The sequence below is a fragment of the Neolamprologus brichardi genome, chromosome 17 (assembly GCF_056152115.1).
Source record: "Neolamprologus brichardi isolate AB-2024 chromosome 17, ASM5615211v1, whole genome shotgun sequence".
In the NCBI taxonomy this organism is placed as follows: Eukaryota; Metazoa; Chordata; class Actinopteri; order Cichliformes; family Cichlidae; genus Neolamprologus; species Neolamprologus brichardi.
In genome coordinates this window covers 4,573,621-4,593,899 of record NC_142120.1, presented here as the reverse complement: position 1 = coordinate 4,593,899, position 20,279 = coordinate 4,573,621, and the positions used below count along the sequence as shown (strand labels likewise).

The following is a 20,279-nucleotide window of genomic DNA, read 5'->3' as shown; positions in this document are numbered from 1 at the left end:
TGTAACAGTTCCACTGTTACGTTTTGTTATATATATATTTTTTCCTATTTCTTTAGAGCATGACTTTCAGATACTGTTTATCTGTTGGATATGAACTTTAAGGCCTGCCACATCTTTTGTCTTCCATTTGTCCAGTTTTCTAAACGTTTTTAAGAACACACTACACACCATGGTGAACTTTGCTGTTGCTGGCCTTTTTCGTAAAATAAACAAAAGAAATCACCAGATTAAAAATTTTCTGTCCAAAGCTAAATGATTTCACTGAAAATTGGACCGAAAAAGAACCTTGACTTGCTGGAAATCCCGGAGAACTATTTCTCAAAAACACTTTAGAAAACTACAAGAAAGTCTGGCAAGGTCACCACTGTGGTTATGACTCTTTTTTTTCAGTCTCTGTGTTTCCAGTTGTGAGTCTACAGAGCCGTTTGAGAACATTGATTCAGAATGATTCTCCTGAAATAAAAAGAAATGTTGTGCTTTTGCAGTGTTAGGGTACATCTTTTTCAGTCATTTCAGTGTTTTTCTGGTACTTACTGTCACTGTTTTCTTGTTTCTTTTTTTGCATTTTCATCACGTTGCCTAGTTTAAAGTTGAAGGTTTGGATTACATAACCTGGCTTTTTAAAATTACATAAGCTTTTTTAAACAAACATTGACTATCCTGTGTTTAATTTCCACTTGCTAAATACTGCTCCCCTTTCTCTTATTGGCCTAGAGACTATGTTTGAACTTAAGCCACGCTGTGTAAAGTGTTATAAATGTTATAACCTCCCTTATGTTATTACTTCTAATCACCTTTATTGCTAAAATGACTATTTGACCTGCTTTAGTTTGGTCTAGATAAAATTTAAGATGTTAGCTTTTTTATGTTACACTTTTAATCATCATGGTAAAACAGTTAACTGAATCCCATGGCATGCTTAGTAGCATTAAGTGTTATCTCATTTCACCTGCAGGCTGTGCTCTACACAAGAAAATATCCACGGAAAAAATATGCAACTTCAGTGCTCTCACAACTTCTATTTACACAAACCAAAGATAATCAGATTTTTAAGCAAAATTGAAAGGATAACATTAACAAATTGAATCTTAAAAAAAATCATCTTTTTTCCAGGCAGTACAGCTGCTGTTAGTCTAAAACGGAGTGCTGCAGTTATGGCCAGCAGCCCTGTCTGAATGCACTTGTAATTAAATATAGTAGCAGAAGACGTGTAAAGTGTTCAAGTCAACTGTACTTTTCTGGAGACAAGTATAATTTCTGGTAATTAGTAAATGTGTCCCTCGCTGTTGCTGTGCAGGAATGTGAAGGCCCTAATCATAATCCCTGGAATGTTTGCAGGGACAAAGCTGATTGTGTGACCTGCTGCTTGGCTGCCAGGACCCCTCCTGCGGTCACTGGACTAATAGCACATTCTCGGGCAAAGGTTAATACAGAGACATATTGTTCCACATTTGAGGTCATCATCAAGTCCATCCAACTCATCTGGTATCATTTGGTGCGTGAAATGCTGCTTGAACATTCACCACTCTGACAGTTCCCTTTTACACAGACATACTTTTTAAGCAGACTACCTTGTGAGGAAAAATAAAAATCCTTAGGGACTGGTTTGAAGTTATTAATCTTCGCCCCCACACCTCCTCCTTACCCCTTTAACCCCCACTAAATCCAACCACCCACTGGAAGGACTAGCTGGCATGTGTTTGGAATAAAAATGTGTGAGGCCTTTTGTCTGCTTGTACCAAGCAAAAGCTTTGCCCTCAGACGGGAGAATAGGAGCTCAGGGAGAACAGATCTGTCTGCTCTCAGTAGGAAGAGCAATATATGGCTGCTTAAAGAGGAGCAAAAGAGGAAGAAGAAGGGGGAGACCATAGTCCCTTTCACCTGAAGATGCACTAGGTATTTCATCAAACTTCCCAAGTGCTTCTTTTGCAGTTGTAATTTTACTAACGATTCCTCTTGCTATTACTAAAAGTAATACATCTAAATTTCTTCAAATTCCTTCCACCAAGGATAAGCTGAGCTTGTAGGTCAAGAACGACTTAGGCAGTAAGGTTAAGCCGCACTTTGAGTGGGAGTATTAACAAGTGTGAACTTGAAAAGGATTTATGGAGTTATGAGACAAAAACATACGGACTTTTCTGTCAGATTTTCACCCCCACAGTTTTTCTAACAGATCAGTGCTGCCAAAGTTGTCACTGGAGAGTTTTTCTTCCTGATATGGGCTTTGGCTGGAGCACCTGACATTTATAGACCTGAGAGGATTGTGGATTTTATACAGGTACCATCTGCTTTTAGATTTCACCTCCTTTCCATCACTGAAAACAGACTTGTGCATTGGAACCAAAAGGATTGACTTTGCACTGTGAAAAGTGTTTAGAATTGTTTATAGAGTCATGTGAATAAGAAAAAAACACGATTCAGTAGCTTATAGAGCCAATTTTAGCAGCAATAACTAATAGTTTTCTGTATGTCTTTATTAGTCTCTCACATCATCATGATCGTCGTGGAAAAATGACAACTTTGCTTCAGTTCATTGAGTTTTGGGGTCATTTGTTTATGCACAGCTCAGGTCCCACATTCCAAAGGAATTTGACTGGATCATTGCAACACTTTCTTTTTCGAGTACCCTGTTGGAAGTTTGTTGCTGTGCGTGAGATTGTATTGCATTGTGTTATCAAGTTTCAGCTAAGCTTTAACAATCGGACAGACAGTCTCACATTTGACTCTGGAATACTTTGGTGTGCAGAGGAGTTCATGGCTGACTAAAGCTGACTGCAAGGTGGCCAGGTCCTGTTGCTATAAAACAAGCTCAAATTATCAGCGCTCCACCACTGTGCTTGGTAGGTTTGAGGTGTGTGTGTGCTGCTGTACTGTATTTGTCTTTTCACCAAATGTGCCGCTGTTCATTATGACCAAAAGCACTTTGTTCTTGTCTGCCCAAAGGATATTGTTCAAGAAATCTTGGGATTTCTTTTAGGCAAGGCAAGTTTATTTATATAGCATAATTCAACAACAAGGTGATTCAATTAAAAAACAAAAACAATAAAAATCATGATTTAAAATTGATTAAAAAAACAGTAGATAAAATCAGAACAGTAGATAAAATCAGTAGTTAAAATATAAGTTTTGAAATTTAAGCTTAAAGGTGTGGATTTGGTGCTTTATTCAAATGCAGCTGAGAATCGGTGAGTCTTCAAACTGGATTTAAATAAACCGAGTGTTTCAGCTGATCTGAGGCTTTCTGGGAGTTTGTTCCAGATATATGGAGCATAAAAGCTGAATGCAACTTCTCCGTGTCTGGTTCTGAGTCTGGGAACTGATAAAAAACCGGATCCAGATGACCTGAGGGATCTGGAAGATTCATACTGGGTCAGGAGGTCACTGATGTATTTTGGTCCTAAACCATTCAGAGCTTTATAGACCAGCATCAGAACTTTAAAGTCTATCCTCTGACAGACAGGCAGCCAGTGTAAAGACCTCAGAGCTGGACTGATGTGGTCCACTTTTTTGGTCTTAGTTTAGGTGCAACACTGCAAAGCCGAGTCATGGTATTTTAGAGAGGAGGCTTTCTCTTGGCAACAATGAATACTTGTTCAGTTTTTTCTCAATGCACTGTCATGAACTTTAACATTTAACTTGCTCACTGAGGTCTGTAGAGTCTGAGATGTAGCTTTCAGGTTGTTACAATTGCTCTAAGCATTACATGGTCTGACCCTGGGATTCATTTTTCTAGATTGTACACTCCTGGGAAGATTGTGACATGGTGTTAACACACACTTGAATGCGTATTAACACAAATGCCAACATGCCAAAGCTTGTGTTTTTCATAGAGGTGCTCAGACTCAGTGATGATCAGTTAATCAAGTGTATTTGATTAACTGCACCTCGCTGCTTACAGTAAGTACTTAGCTTCTCACAGACTCCTTTCTTTTTTACCTGACTGCATCATTTGCAGTTGGTATCATTTTCTCATGGCTTATATCCTTTTTCTAACTTTTTGTATATGCATCCTTCATTTTACTGATTTATCTATACTATTAGGCCCAGGTTTTTGGACAATGGTATGTTTTAATGTCTTAATGCATGCTTGGTCATCCAGGTAAGGAAATCACAGGAAGCTGTCAATGGGAGAATTGTTTTGTCACAGATCCCAGTGACGTCCTCAGTCTCAGCTGACTGCATATTTCCCTAATCTTATAAATATAGTATAGTATATTTGCTGTGAGATAACCTATACTGGAAAATACACACTGGCTAGAGGACAACATTACTGAAGAGTAACTTTGTGAGGCCAGGGCACTGAAACCTGGTCACACCTACAGCCCAGTAGCTACTCTTTAAGTGATGAGGATGACATCCTGGGCAGGAAGGAACGCTGGTTTGAGTGGGGGGGTCTTGTAGCCTTTCTTAAACTCTCTCTGAATAGTACTCATGGCCATTGATCAATCGTCAAGATAATTTGCATATTAATAAACATGAACCTGACCTCATAGTCCATTGTTAGTCAGCAGTGCCAGTTTCTTATGTAAATTATGCACTTATGTTTACAAGGATAGACATAAATGATGAAACATTTCTCCCACTGAAGACACTTACAGAGCAACAGAATTCACTTTCTGGGACAATGGCGCATTCTTTGTAATTTTGCCTTTTTGCAACACCGCGAACAATCTGCATGTGACTAAAGTGTAGATGTTCAGCTTCAATTCAAGTAGTTTACCAAAAGTGTATAATAGCTCTTTAGGAATTATCTGGTCGTTAAGTGATGACGTGACGAATCCTACTTCCGGGCCTAAAGTAGTCTGCGCTTAATATGGCTTTTGTGTTGTTAACATGTTTAATGTTTTGTATTTTCTTCTATTTAATCTCAAAAAGCTCCTAAAACAGTCAGTGATCACTGTTGACCTCCCTCGGCTTTTATTACCGCTAATCATTTATTTAAGCTCAGTTTTTAAAACCTTAGGATGTAACTACAGCCCAGCCCATGCAGCAGCATGAATGACTAACCTCGTATTGTGGATGGATTATCTCAGTTGTTCTCCTGGCTGAAGTTTGGTCCTTTTACAGCATCCTGCCATGCGATTACATTTGTTCCTGACCACCGAGAACACTCACATTAACTTTTATCGGGTGGGAAAAAAGCTAGCTTGTTTATATTATGCTAACATAGCTGTGTCGCTAGCGGTCACGTAGCACATCATTATATACCAGCTAGCCAAACTTCAGTAACCCTACAAACGTCACTGCTGTTTAGTTTTCTGTCTTCATTTATGTTGGAAGTGATAACAGAGCTGTACGTTTTAATATGTTTCCAAAACCCCGCAGTCAGGACATGCTATATTGCATTTAGATAGAAGCTAGCGAGCTAACTTCCTGCTAACTTCTAACTCTGTTAAATGTCATAAATTCCGTTTTCATGGATGCCTGGATGTTAAACTCAATTGTTACACCTGGTAGAGCAGAACGCTGATCATTTTATTAAAGATGAAAGACTTTTGACAGTTTTTCAACTCTCAGTAATGCCATAGTGATCGTTTGATATATGGACCTGCAGCAGAGTTTAGGCCCAGACACGGCTAGTGACGTCAGACTTAACGACCGGATAGCAAACACTTCATTTTTAAAGTGTCATTGATCACAAACTTAAACCTAAATATATGTACACTGGCTTTTCTAAATAAGCAAATCAGAAAATACCCACAGTAAAGTTTTATTAGATGAATGCAGCTGAAATATATTTTCTCCTCTATTAAACTAGTGCTCTGAGGAAAGGAAGACCAACAGGAAAATGGAAAACACAGCACAGGACACAGCCAAGATGACCAGCGAAGAGGCTCTGTGTAGCCCCGTCGACCACAAGACCAGAAAGCGCCCTGGCTTCTCCAATCTCAAAGTGCTGAAGCTATCTGTGATCAACACTCTGACACCTTTTTTATCCTGCTTTTGATCTCGGACTGCGGTTCATTCTGTTGATGCACTCAGTGTAAAGTGGCCCAGATAAAAATGCCAGTTAAAAGCGTAAAAGGCAGCAGGTGGTGCAGTTGTTAGCGCTGTCTCCTCACAGCGAGAAGGCTCTGGGTTTAAACTCTTACCCCGCTGGCACTGCTGCCTGGTTAGACTTGTTGTAGTTTCCTCTAAAGACATTCAGGTTTTGGTGAATCGGTGACACAAAATTGCCCATAACTGTAAATGTTTTTCTCTTCATGTGTCAGCCCTGCGCTAGGCAGGAAACCTGTCGTGCCTGTGCGCATCTCTCGCTAGAGTGAGCTCTAACAGCCTCCCCTTTTGACCCGGCACAGGCTAAAGATAGATGATAGGTGGATAAATGCTCAGAAAGCCAGATGCACATCTGTTTTCAGTTGATTGAACAACATTTTCAGAGATATGTTTTTCCCAAAGTAGGTAAAATCAAGCCAAGAGCTGATCTTGTGTTGTTACTGAAAATCTCAGCATGCTAAATTTCTGCTCTAAATGAGCTTTCGTCAGACACTTCTGTAGCTGCCCTGAGCTACGCTTTGCCTGATTACGGCAGTACACTGGAGTCCTCATATTTCTGTTTTCATCCCTTTCTTTTTCCATTAATTCTGAGACAGAGTGTCAAAATTAAAAAAAGCTTATTGTTGTTAACTGTGATGTCAAGATATTACACCTGATTTTGTGCACTGATTCAACACAACATAAGTTGTAGTTCAAGTTAAGAATAAAGGGGTAATGCAACATTAAACAAGGACCACAGTTACACGGTAGAAGGTAGTGGAGACTCAGAAAAGGGGGCAGAATCATTTCCACAATTACACTATGACATTGTTTGGGTATGTAGACTCATAGTCCTAGTTTTATCCAGAACATCTTTGCATTATTAGAATGTGAGTTTTTATATTGTCTTCTGTTTTCTGTCTTCCAGCTGTTTATTGTAGCGCTTTCCTTCGCCTATTTCTCCAAAGCCCTGACAGGAACCTACATGAAGAGCTCCATCACTCAGATAGAGAGGCGCTTTGACCTCTCCAGCACACACATTGGTCTCATAGATGGCAGTTTTGAGATGGGTAACATCAATCAGTTCATTTAAAAATAAACGCTTTGATGTTTTTTTAGTGACACAGTGGAGAAAAAGTCATTCTTTTTGCTTACTTGATTTCAATCTTTTTTGGGGTGTGTGTGTAGGCAACTTGTTGTTTCTAGCTGTGGTCAGCCATTTTGGGGCTAAGCTGCACCGACCCAGACTCATCGCTGTGGGCTGTTTCCTCATGGCTGTGGGGGCGTTTCTCACTGGCCTCACACATTTCTTCATGGGACGGTACAGGTCAAATTTAAATGAGAAACTTCTATAAGCAAAAACGATGACAGAAGAAAATGACGTGGGCTTTTTGTTTGTTTTTTGCAGGTATAAGTATGACACGGTGATTCAGGTCTTTCAGAATGACAATCTGAGCATTGCTGCCTGTGTGGATCCTCTGAAAACACTAGATCACATGCCAGAAATTCAAATAGAGCCTTCGTTGGAGGACAATAAAGGTAAGAGTGTGGAATACATGCCAGGATTAAATATAATTAAAGATAGTAAAACATTCATTTTTACTATTTAGTGCAGTCAAATGCATTTCTGCTTTCTGCTGCAGTGGGTACAGTAAATACCTGTAAATAGGAGAGAATAGCATGGCAATATCAGCTATTTATTGTTATTATTACTTATTTATTTATTGCTTAAAACTCATGGTTTTTGTAAATTTTCTTTTACAAAAAACATGAAACTTTAACATGAAACCTTGTTAAACCTACTAACAACTCACTGGCCAATCAGCTCTCTGGTGCATCTTTGTCACCAGGAATAAACCAAGACACAACAGCATGCACGTCCACAACAATAAGCCCGGACGCAGACTCTAGAGCTAGCCAACGAGAGACGACTTTTAAAAAGAAAAGACTGAAAGGAGGCAGAATAATAAGAAAGCAGACATTTGTAATATTTATGGTAATGAATTCAATTTGGCTCCATGTGCCCATGTGTTTTTCAGTGTTTTTAGGAGCTCCTCTTGTTCCCATTAATTTTGGTCCCTGAGATGGGCTTTAGTTGCAATGTTGCTTCAGTCTCACTATTGTTAAACTATAATTAATTCTGCTTCTCACAAAACCATGTGATGCTCTCACAAAATGCAATCTATTGATCCTGTTCAGCTATTCAGATGAGACGTATTTGGAAAGAAATATAATGGAAGTCACATACAATGTGGTGATATACAACGAGCCACTACTAAGATGATACTGAATATCGGCAGATTTTATTCAACTCTTGTTTGACGTAGTCTCCGTAATGAAAAAGCAGATATAGCAGATATAGATGTAAAACTGTGTCTTTCTCATTTTCATGTAACTGGGAGGAATTTTTGGCCCCTCCACTCCCACTACTTGCATTGCTTTAATCAATTTGGGCATATTGTGTTATATTTTCACAGTTCATTATTAAATATTATAAATATTTCATATTTTACTGAGTAAAAAATGTATTTTTTTGTGTACTAAATACTGAGAAAGAACAAGCAAAGACACTGGTGTGTCGTGAACAGGCTGAGGCTTTTAAGTCTGAAAAGCTCATTCAGAGCCAGGAAAATACTGGTGAACCTGATCAAGAGGATCCATGCAATATTTGGTGTGTTTTTTTATTGTAGTACGCATGCTCCATGTATAACTTTGATGCTGTGCGATCCACTGTGTGTGAACTCTTTGTAACAAAATCAATATCACAGATTTCTAGTTTGTGTCATTATGCAGCCTGTGTGAGAGATTCTGGTTCCAGCATGTGGATCTACGTATTCCTGGGGAATGCTCTGCGGGGGATTGGAGAAACTCCAGTCACACCTCTTGGCATCTCCTACATCGATGACTTTGCTAAGGCGGAAAACTCCCCTTTTTATATTGGTAATATGGGGTTCAAAGGGATTTTAAAGTCTTCCACCTGACTTAAAAGGTGTTACTTAATAAATAAATTCCTTAAAATGCCCTATAAGCCATGTGAGAATACACACATTCATCATTCCTGTATGTACAGCATTTTTATGCTGGTTAATGTGTGATTTTTATCAGGGTAAACCTACAATTGATCTCGTATTCAGTAAATTTAACTGAGGGTCAAGGAAATATCTCATTTTACATCCTATCCTTTAGATCAGGGGTCTCAAACCTGCCGCTCGGGGACCACTTGCGGCCCACCTCACCCCTACTTATGGCCCTTATATCAACGTGAAGACATATAATGCAATTTGTCCCTTGATGTTGTTTTATTAGGGAGGATGTGTTTGTTGTTAAGTGCAATGTTAAAATAAGTTCTTTAAAAAGCAAAAAATGATCTAATATGAAGGCAATATGAGCAGAGACTACAAACATGTGGAGGGATTGGCTGTGTTAGTCTAGTGCAGTGGTTCTTAACCTTGTTGGAGGTACCGAACCCCACCAGTTTCATATGCGCATTCACTGAACCCCTCTTTAGTGAAAAATAAAATGTGATTTTTTTCAAATTCAAGACATAGATATGATTTTTATTGGTGCACAAAATGAGCCGTGCATGTCACGGTGGAGGCTCTGCCGAACCCCTGAGCCCGACTCACCGAACCCCTAGGGTTCGATCGAACCCAGGTTAAGAACCACTGGTCTAGTGAAAGAGTCAAAAACTGATGCGTACACTTATGTCTGCATTTTTTAATTTATTTTTTTAATACGAACAAAATTATTCTGGCCACATGTCTGGCCAGAAAGAGGGTATGTGTTTATTTGGTAGGTCAATGAAAGGCTTCAGTTAGTTAAGAGTGAGGTAAAAAAAAAAAAAAAAATGCGTTGATGTTTGCAATTTTGTGTTTTGATACAATATTGGAAATTTTAAAAAACAAACAAAAGAAAACATTTTTGGAAATATTTGTGGGTGCTTTCTTGTTTTCGCTTGTTTTGGGGTTTTTTTTGTACTACTCGACCACTAAACTGGCCCTCCAATGAGATGACAGTGCCAGTAGTGGCCCACAGTTCATTTAAGTTTGAGACCCTTCATTAGATTGTTTAATATCACATCGTAGACTTCTGATCTATTTTGTCATTGGCAGCTTGTCTCCAGACCATTACTCTCCTGGGTCCCATGTTTGGCTTCCTTTTGGGTTCCTATTGTGCCAGACTATATGTTGACATTGGATATGTTGATATGGGTAAGGTTTTTCTTTGTGTGTCTGGGTTTTGTTTTTTGTTTTTTACATGATACACGACTCATTATGGTTAGAGCTCATCTTAGATGGCAAAAGCTCACAAAATTCAAAGCAGTGATTTTAGCTGAAAGAATATAAAAACCTGTCTGCGTTAGAAACAAAAAGAAAATGTACACATTTAGATCTTTTTAGGCAACGACACATTTTTCTGCAATTTTGCCTATATACTACCACATTGGGTTTTAAATCAAATATTTCAAATTGACTGTAAAGTTAATGCAAACACATATTTTTTAAATTAAAATTAAAAGTTTAAAGTCTGCACTTCAATCACATCATGATTATTTGGGTTGACATTGAATGTGATGGTGTCTGGAGGCTAAAATGACAAAAACTGTATTTTATGTACTGTGTAAGGCCAAGAAGCTGGATGGGGGTAACAAGAGTTAAAGAACAACCTTTCACAAAGTTAAAAACATTTTAGCCAGTCTACACTTTTGTCAAGAGAGATATTTTGATTGAGACTTGTTTATGCGAAGCCTTTATTTGAAGACTCCCTGAAGAAAACTTGAAAATTCTTCTCTTTTACATAGAAAGTGTGACCATCACTCCTAAAGATTCCCGCTGGGTGGGTGCTTGGTGGATGGGTTTTCTTGTGTCCTCTGGCCTTCTGCTTATCTCCAGCATTCCCTTCTGGTTTCTGCCCCGTTCGATGCCCAAGCAGGAGAGTGAAGAAAACCATGAAACTCCAGTCTGCGAGATCCTAAACAAGACAGAGGATGCGCAAAACAACAACCAAAACTTCAAGCTGACTGAAATTGCCAAAGGTAGAGTCGTCGTCTGTTTGCATGTGCAGGTTGATGGATCTTACGTGATTTTTGTGGATGTTCCTGCTCAGGGTTCCTTCCATCATTGAGGCGTCTGTTAGGAACTCCTGCTTACTTCGTGTTTCTTTGCGGGAGCATCCTGAAGTTCAATGCATTCATCGGTCTACTCACCTTTAAAGCCAAATACATGGAGCAACAGTTTGGACAGTCTGCATCCAGGGCAAACTTCCTCATAGGTAAAAATAATGAAATCAATAAATGATGTGTTCATATTGAACTTTTGATAGAAAAGTGGAACATAGGCGCAGTAATTTATTGACACGTGTTCAAACATACATGAAAATAGTGTTTTTACAACTCTATCAAGCTTGAAGGTCAGCATTTGCAATGACCACCAACACAACACAGCCTGAACACTCCAAGAGAAACTTTCTTTTAATTTGCTACCCTTCAGGAATAGTTCTCCAGGCTTCTTTAAAAACATTCAAAGCTCTCCTTTGGCTGCCTTTTGTTCTGTTCTCTGTCAAAATGATCCCACACTGCTTCAGAGCTTGATAAATCAACTCAGAACAGGTATGGAGAGGACAGCCTGTGAAGGAAAACTGTACTCCTAGGTGTATAGATACCCAGCGCCAACCCTGCACACTTCTGCCTTTTCTCATTTCCCTTCCTTCAGGATGGCTTCTTCACAGCCAACATTCCTCTGAGACATGCATCTCTCATGTCCTGTGTCAGATCTTTTTTTTTTTTATTAGATTTTTTCCTATTTCTTCAGAGCATGACTTTTAGATACTGTTAATTTGCTGGCAACAGTGTTACGCCCTTCTGCATCCCCTAATCTCCTCAGTGTGTTCAGCTGGTGCTAATTGACCACACCTACTCAGGTGTGGATAAAAGCATACCTGAAGCAGCCAATTTAGCCAACCAGCTATGCATTTTAAGATAAAACCTCTTCTCACTGAAATTCTGGTATTCTTCTCCTTATTTATGTTGCGGCTTTTGAGCCGGGTTGTAACACAACTGGGGGCTCATCCGGGATCTATTTTCCGGAGCTGTAGACAATTCTGACATTTGGTTGGTTATGTTACTGCCTTGTATTTAAGTATGGATTTTGATTTACAAGATTTCATTCGTGCTTCGAGTTCTGAGAAGTTTGAGTTATGTCGTATAGATGACTCGTTGAGTATTGCGGCACACTTTGATATTCCAGTAAAGAAAAATAGTGCGAAAAAGGAAATTAAGAGTACTATCTTAATACAATTAGTTGAGTTGAAAATCCTGACGGGTTTTGATGTTTGTGATGATGACATTCCTTCTGTTGAGCTAGGTGTCCCACCTTTGAAGGAGATTGGTGCTATAGCAACTTTTTTAGGTCTGACACTTCTTCTTCCGTCCTCCACTTGTCCACTTTCCACAAATGGTTTGAGGACACATTACACACCATGCCAGGCTTTTGGCAAACAGCTCTCTGGGAATCACTTCGTTTGTGCCAAAAAATGTCTGTCAAACTATGTCATCTATTGAATCTTTCATAGATTCAGCTAAAGACATGGGAGCAAATTATTTGACTTTGCAACCAGCTGCTTGTACCTAATACTGATTCATCCCTTAAGTTAGGTGCCTTCAGTATGCTTGAATAATTCACAGATCGGTGTTTAAAACATTTCTCTGAAAAAACAATCACTACCCAAAACAAACTATGACAGACCTTCAGAAAGCCTGGAAAACGATTGCTCAAGACCAATCTAAAATAATTACAAAAAAGTCTCTTTGGAAATTCAAAGAAATGCGGAAGAAATGCTCAAGATTTTTCCGTAGTATTGTACAAGAACACCAAGAAAACAGGGGAAAAAAAGACTTCACTTAAATGCTAAAGATATATCAAACAAGGTTATTACAGTAAATACTCATTAGTGTGATTCTGCAGTGACTTCCAGGAAGGTCCTTGGTTTTAGAATACATCACCAAATGTCAATGTTTCATTGTGTGTAAACAGAAAGCACGCATTGGCACACGTTCACCTTCTGTGAAGAAGCAGTGTGTACTTTTAGATAAGGTTTAAATGATCAAAATGCACTCAAATATTTAACATCTAACAAACAAATTATTAATAATCATTAAGGAAAATGGGCTTGGTATAAAGTATGTATATGTGATATGATGTATGAAGTATACAAGCAATATTCCCCTGTGTTTCCTTCAGGTGTCCTGAACCTGCCAGCAGTGGCAATAGGGATCTTCCTCGGAGGGCTGCTGATGAAGAGGTACAAGCTGAGTGTGGTATCAGGAGCTCAGCTTTCCTTTGCAACATCCTTTATGTCCTATCTCCTCATGCTGCTGCAGTTTGGCACCAAGTGTGATAACATACCCATAGCGGGGCTCACTGTATCGTACAATGGGTCAGTGTCGAGACAAATATCGCTGATTTAGCAACTTCCTTCCTGTGTCCACTGTAGATCAAAATATCAATTGCTTCACTCCCTTGCAGGACAAAAGGTGTATTGTACGGCAGAGAAATGCTCTTCTCTGAGTGTAACAGGGACTGCTTGTGTTCAGCAGAGGAGTGGGACCCCGTTTGCTCAGATAGCGGCATCACTTACATCTCTCCATGCATGGCTGGCTGCCTCAGCTCCAGCGGACACGGCAAAAACACCGTAAGGACAATTACAAGAGAGCACAGAGGTATAATGTAAAGTGTAAACATGTGTATCGGCCACTTGTTGTAAGATATTTGGGTCAAGAATGTCTTGATTGCAGTGTATTGAGGTTACATTACATTTTAAATACTGCTACTTTGTAACATGAACTCTTGATATTTATATATGTCTCATCCTTAAATGCATTTGAACAGCGCTCCCATGGTAAATGGATTGCATTTACATTTTCTGCTCTTACTGACCACTCAGAGAGCTTCACAGACCACATGTTCACGGCACTTTGTATCCCTTTCATTTACATTTATACTTTTACTCACACACAGTGATGACACACATCAAAGGCAGTTCTTAGGGTTCAGTATCTTTCCCAATTACACTTCAACACTTTGACACATGAGTTGAGCTGAGGTTGAACCACTGTAACCTGATAAAACATGTTTATAAGCAGTACTGTGGGCCATTTCAAAGGAACACCCTTTATTAGCTACACTGAAAAAAATGTGCTTTGATAGCTTAAATTCTGAAATAAAATAAATATTTTTTTACAATGCTTTAAAATGTACTGTGATGGTTAATTCACCAGTATGTGAAAGCTCTTCAATCAATAAATATATATCAATAAATAATTTTTTTTTTTAATGCTAGAATGTCTTGATGCATGCTCAATCATCCAGGTAAGTAAATCCCCAAAAGTTGATTCTGTTTATCTGGACGTAACGTTTTCAGTGGGAGAAACGTTTCCTCACTCATCCGAGTGACATCTTCAGTCTCAGCTGACTGATAAACTTATAAACAGTACATTTCCATAATGACTGAAACTAGCACCACAGACTAAAACTAGTATACTGGGAACAATAGATTGTGACGTCAGTTCTTTGATTGTTAATATGCAAATTCTCATGACCATTGATCAACAACCCCTCATCAAAACCCACTGATCAAAGGCCATGAGTACCATTCATAGAGAGTTGGGGAATGGCTGCAATCACAGCATTGTAAGATGGTAAATGGCCTGTACTTGTATAGCGCTTTACTTAGTCCCTATGGACCCCAAAGCGCTTTACACTACATTTAGTCATCCACCCATTCACACACACTGGTGATGGCAAGCTACATTGTAGCCACAGCTGCCCTGGGGCGCACTGACAGAGGCGAGGCTGCCAGACACTGGCGCCACCGGGCCCTCTGACAACGGGTGAAGTGTCTTGCCCAAGGACACAACGACCGCAACTGTCGGAGCCGGGGCTCGAACCGGCAATATAATATTTACAGATTTCTAAAATACTTGTGTTTTCTTGTTTTTTGTGACAGGTGGTCTAATGAATACCATCCATGTGACTATGATAAGCAATCAGAATAATAAAAATCCTCCACTTTTCTCACTTTTTATCATTTTAAAAACTATTTTTAAAAGTCTTTTAAAACTATTTTAAAAACTGAAAACTCACTCTCTTTGAAAAGCTCACTCATTTACATCTAATTATTTTACACTTGTCAATTAACATTAAAAAAGGGTCAACTTTTAATTAAACCCAAAATGTATTAATTTTATCAGACACATACAGTATATAGTGTTATTTTGTTGCATGTATAATAAATGAATAGAAAGCACATATGTCAGTGTTTGTGATATAGCTTGAGCGTAGCAGTACATTTCAATATTCAGTTTTGTTTTCATAAAATTTCAAGTATTACTCCTAGAAGTTAGCAGAGGTTTCACAGCATTCTCTGAAACATGATCACATATAGTACTTATATATAATACTTATAGATTAGATTATTTGTGTTGCAAAGATATAATCCAGTACAAAATCATCACTATTGTTGTTCTTGAATGTTTCTACTAGTTGCTGTTGAGGAAGATGATGTTAGCCAGGAGGCATGATGTTACACTGTTGCTACTAAAGCATTTTTCAGAGTGTACTCTCAGTGTATTTTCCCATTGTTGTAAATGTTATTGATTAGCTGTTATGTGCTTTTCTTTTCATGCTCTTGTAAATATCCCCTACCTTTTCTTCGACTATAAAATCCTCTGGGTGAAGTGTCAGATGTTACGTGGAGAGCAGTTTTGTCCCTTGTCTCTTCAGGAAACTCAAATCTCGGTTGCTTTAAACTTTAAAAAGTGTAATTTTATGGACTTTTAACGTGTTTGATTAACAATGCTTATTTTCCTGGGTAGAAAATGCAAAATGAAATAATTTTACAATCCAGTTCCAAAAATGCCTGGATGTAAAAGACATAAAAATATATATAAATGTAAATATTCTCTCTTTCCCAGGTCTTTCACAACTGCACCTGTGTGTCCACCTCCTTCCCAGCAGGCAGCAGTACATCAGTGAGACTGGGCCAGTGCCCTCATGCCAAGGACTGCAGCCGAAGCTTCACTTCCTATATGGCCATATCTGTTCTCAGCTCCTTTATCAATGCTCTGGGAGCCACACCTGGCTACATGGTCATTATACGGTCTGTAAAAACTTAGTGTTGCTATCACGTCTATTAGCAGCCTAAAGTAGTGGTAGACAGTGAAATGGAAGGACTCAAAATAGTTATAACGTAACGCGGCTAAGTGAGGGAGAGAGTATAGATAGATTGGCAGGAACTTGGAAGCGTGGGGGCCAAATAGAGACTGAGCAGGCATGCGGAGGGCTGGTGAGGTTAAAAACCTGGGAGGCACAAAGACAGGAAGGTTTAAACCTTTGACACGTTGTCTTCTTCCACAAAAGACGATAGAACGATCATGCAAAGACTGGATAAAATACCTGGTTAGATAAACTACTCAGGATGATTGATCATTTGACATGGAGGCACATCAATCCACTGGCTGCTAAGGAGCAGGAGGGAGGCAATAAGAGAAAAACACACAGAGCAAGAAGAAACAAAATGGAAAGGCAGACAGAGAGAAAGGCAGAGACAAGATAATTCCAGTGAGAGCAGAAAACTTTGCTGTTTTGATGCAATCAAGTATTGGCTGCTGTGACCCTGACTCAAGGGAAGCATAAACAAAGTTACTTTTTGACAAGTTTTTTTTTCTACACATTTCTAAAAGTGTGGTGGTGACACATGCAATGAAAGAACGTAAGTAAGTATCACCTGAAAGGGGTTTAAAGGAATAGTTTCACCTTTTAAAGAACTAATGTCCAGCATTAAATAACAATAACACCACTGTTGTATCTGCCTTACTTACAGAACTGGAGTCAAAACACAATTGGCTTAGCATAGAGTATTAAGCAAAAACTGCAAGATAGTTCCCCAATAATTCCACTAAAATTTAGCCTAGCCAAAGTCTGTTCCTGCATCCTGTGTATCACTTCACGTCTATCCATTGCTGCTACTGAGACCTGTCAGCCTACTGACAGTCTTTCCATGTTATGTGCAATATTTTTGGCTCATGTGCACTTATTTTGGTCCCAGTCTGTTTCAATGTTTCCTACACATACACCATGTATATAGTTCCACTCACATATGTATACATATACACTGTTTTTTTTTATTTTATTCTATTTATTTAATTATTTATTTATTTTCCGCCTTCATTGTATATTGGTTTCTCTTCTTCTTACTTTAGCACCTTTGTGGTTCAGCTACCCAATTTCGCTGTGCAAGAAACTGCACAATGACAATAAAAAGCTCTAAGTCTCTATTGTCACCAGTTTATTTTTTATAATGTACTCCTTATTTTCTTGATTTGTTTTGTTTTGTACTTGCAGATGCATCACACCCGAGCTCAAATCCCTTGCTCTGGGTATTCAGACCTTGGTAACTAGGACTCTTGGTAAGCTTCACTTTCACTTTGACGTGAAGCATAAATATATGTCACTCTGCTTGAATCCCAAAAGGTTTATTTTCTCTGGATAAAAGTTTTGTCCCCATTGCCAATTCTGTCTGTAGGTGGAATTCCTGCACCGGTGTATTTCGGCGCTTTGATTGATTCAACTTGCCTTAAATGGTCTATGAAGAGTTGTGGCGGTAGGGGGGCATGCCGTATTTACAACTCTGATATGTACAGGTACCCCACGGAGAAATTCCAGTTTACACTATTTAAACAAACTTGCCAAAAAATTATTGACTAGTATTATAATTGTTGTAAAGACCTTTGCTGATTTGCCTCAATCCAATGCTGTTCTCTATTTTTAGGATCATTTTCCTGGGTTTGATCACTTGTATCAGTGGCTCCTCTTATTTTTTCACCATTGCTGTCATCATCCTTCTCAGACGCCAGTTCCGAAAGCCAGAGAAGGACACAGACAAGCAGGAGCAAAAAGCATCAAAGGATTTTGAACTAAAGCCGCCATCAAACCTCACTGAGGAGATTAGAGCCAGTCCTGAAACTCCCAACTTACCCAGTGCTACAAAAATTTGGGTAAAGATCGCTACAGATTTGGAGGAAGGAGGAGAGGTCCACACAGTAGAACAGCCCCCTCATAATGATGGAGTAATCTCTACAAGTAATGCACAGGAGGCTAAATACATGACAGAGACCTGCGCTGAAGTTATTCCTCTGTCTTCTGATGGCACAAACACAGAGATAGTCGGTAAAGAATCCATCGGACACAAAGTAATAGAGAAGCAGGACGATCACATTGATGACAAGAGCAAATTGGAGAAAGAGAGTCAGCAACTAAACTGATGGACCACATAAAGACTGTGTTTAGCAGAGTGGTCTCCGACACAAAATCAAACTGGAATAGATGGAACAAGTCCCGAAGTTTGGTCAAAAGATAATTTTCCTGTTAAGAGGGACTACTTTCAGGACAATGTCACGGTTAATGCTAATAGTATTTTCCATCCTTTTTTTTGCAGGATGCAGCTATTATATTCAGTGTTGGGTGTGAAATGTAACAAAGTAACAAGTCCTTAGATAAAAAAATTTGGGGGGGGGGGGGGGGGGGGGTCAATTAGGTACTTTTTAAATATTTAAAAGTACCTAATTAAATATTTCCTGTTTTGTTTCACAATATTTTTGGCAGCATCCAGCTACATACTGGAATGTATCCAGTTGTAGAGCTCAGCCAGCATGATTGTGCCTATGACAACTTTTACATTGCAGAAGAATTTGCATTACTGTGTACCACAGTTATATTTATTGTCTGTCAGCTGCTAAGGAGCTGTGCTTCATGTTTTGAAGTAATCTGCAATCAAAGTAAGTGGTAAGGCCAGTTGAGAAAGAGACTGATGACTGTATGTGGCATGAATGATGGACCACATTATAACACTCATTAACACACACTTTCCCAATTGTTGTTCGAACACTCTCGCGGTTGCATCTTCTCAGCTCCCAGCCGCCCATACACCAACAACAACACTATTCAGGAGCCAGTTCACTCTTATATGCCAGGGAGGCTTGATGACCCAATGCAACCCAATGAAATTAACAAGCTTGATGCTGGTTCTGTGGAACTGAAGATGATGCTGTCAACATGCTAATCAATGAAGTAAAGTCAGTACAGTCAAAAGTATGAGTACAGTAGACTACAAGCCCTCTGGACGTATAACCAGCATGCTGTATGCAAAAGGGGTTTATTTTTTGTTTTTATTATTTTTAGGTAATGCTTTAATGTAACTGATTACTTTTTATATCCAGTAATCTTTTCAATTTACATGCTATCTTTAAAAGTAATGTTACCCAACACTGGTTATATCACGCTTAATCCTGTGAAGAAAGAGCGCTACCAGTGGTCCCAACAAAAATGGAGTTGTGCTGATGTATGTATTTGATCACATGACCGCTTTGCAAGGTCCCAGAATGAAAAATATTATAGATTACTTCAACTTCTTGAAAAAAAAAAGTTCTTTTGTGTAAATAAATGGATGTTTGAATGACTAGAATTATTTTTGCATTCATTAAGCAGATCTCATGTATGCACAGTACAGACTTTGAATGGAATGCATTTGTCTATAAATGCAGTCATAGAGATGCAATGAAACTGTGAAACGTTTGGGCATGGCAGCAACACATTCAGAAAGTTTGCCTTCAAAGTAAAAGCCCTGAGGCACAACGTTTACTTTGAAGGCAGTCCATCTCCATTTCTGGTTTGTGACACGATCTTTCAAGTTTTTTTTTTTACAGCTGGGCTGGTAAGTAGCAAGTATTTGCCTGAAAAATGGGAAAACCCTCAGGGAACCACAGTTTCCCTTCCCTTTTCTATAGATAATATAAAGTCATCTTCTATATACAATCCCAGTTCCAAAAGGTTAGGACATTTTAAAATGGAAATCAAAACAAAATGCAATGATTTGCAAATTCCATAAACCACAAAAATGCTAGGTCATTTTGAATTTGGTGGCAACAACACGTCTCCAAAAGGGTTAGTTTACCTGACAACAGCTCAGTAACATGATTCTGTATTGTAATAAAAGCAGGTAAGAGAGGCAAAGTTTCTCAAAAGTAAAAAAGGTCAGAGGTTTATCACTATGCAGTAACCAAAAAACAAAAAAGAGTATCTCCAGATTGTGCAGCAATTTCAGAATAATTTTTCTCAACATGAAATTGTGAGGACTTTAGGACAAGCCTGAAAAACATATCAGGTGCCTGTGATCTTCAAGTGGCACTGCATTAAAAACAGGCATGATCACTGAGCGTGCCATCCAGAAATGCAGCTCTGTCATGCAAA

General features: G+C 38.8%; 1 protein-coding gene across 4 annotated transcripts; it reads left to right on the top strand.

Moving 5' to 3' along the window:
• The first annotated feature begins 1,726 nt into the window (after positions 1–1,726).
• slco1e1 (solute carrier organic anion transporter family, member 1E1) lies at positions 1,727–18,543 on the top strand. Of its 4 annotated transcripts, none has more exons than XM_006780542.3 (15): positions 1,727–1,896; positions 5,759–5,893; positions 6,905–7,046; positions 7,165–7,297; positions 7,385–7,515; positions 8,770–8,916; positions 10,089–10,187; positions 10,778–11,011; positions 11,083–11,247; positions 13,215–13,410; positions 13,500–13,665; positions 15,947–16,131; positions 17,376–17,440; positions 17,557–17,674; positions 17,803–18,543. In XM_006780542.3, exons 2-15 carry the CDS (start codon positions 5,789–5,791, stop codon positions 18,293–18,295), a joined length of 2,379 nt encoding a protein of 792 aa, XP_006780605.2. In that variant the 5' UTR covers positions 1,727–1,896; positions 5,759–5,788; the 3' UTR covers positions 18,296–18,543. The 4 variants fall into 4 exon arrangements, with proteins under 4 accessions (XP_006780605.2, XP_006780606.2, XP_006780604.2 ...); XM_006780543.2 differs by lacking the exon at positions 1,727–1,896 and adding an exon at positions 2,609–2,840; XM_006780541.2 differs by lacking the exon at positions 1,727–1,896 and adding an exon at positions 2,609–2,851.
• The last annotated feature ends 1,736 nt before the right edge of the window (positions 18,544–20,279 follow it).

Excerpts from the sequence above, each read along its gene's own strand:
- slco1e1 (XM_006780542.3), top strand. The coding sequence starts at position 5,789 with ATGGAAAACACAGCACAGGACACAGCCAAGATGACCAGCGAAGAGGCT. Across the intron at positions 7,516-8,769 it reads TTCGTTGGAGGACAATAAAG|CCTGTGTGAGAGATTCTGGT; the intron begins GTAAGAGTGTGG and ends GTCATTATGCAG. Across the intron at positions 11,248-13,214 it reads CAGGGCAAACTTCCTCATAG|GTGTCCTGAACCTGCCAGCA; the intron begins GTAAAAATAATG and ends TGTTTCCTTCAG.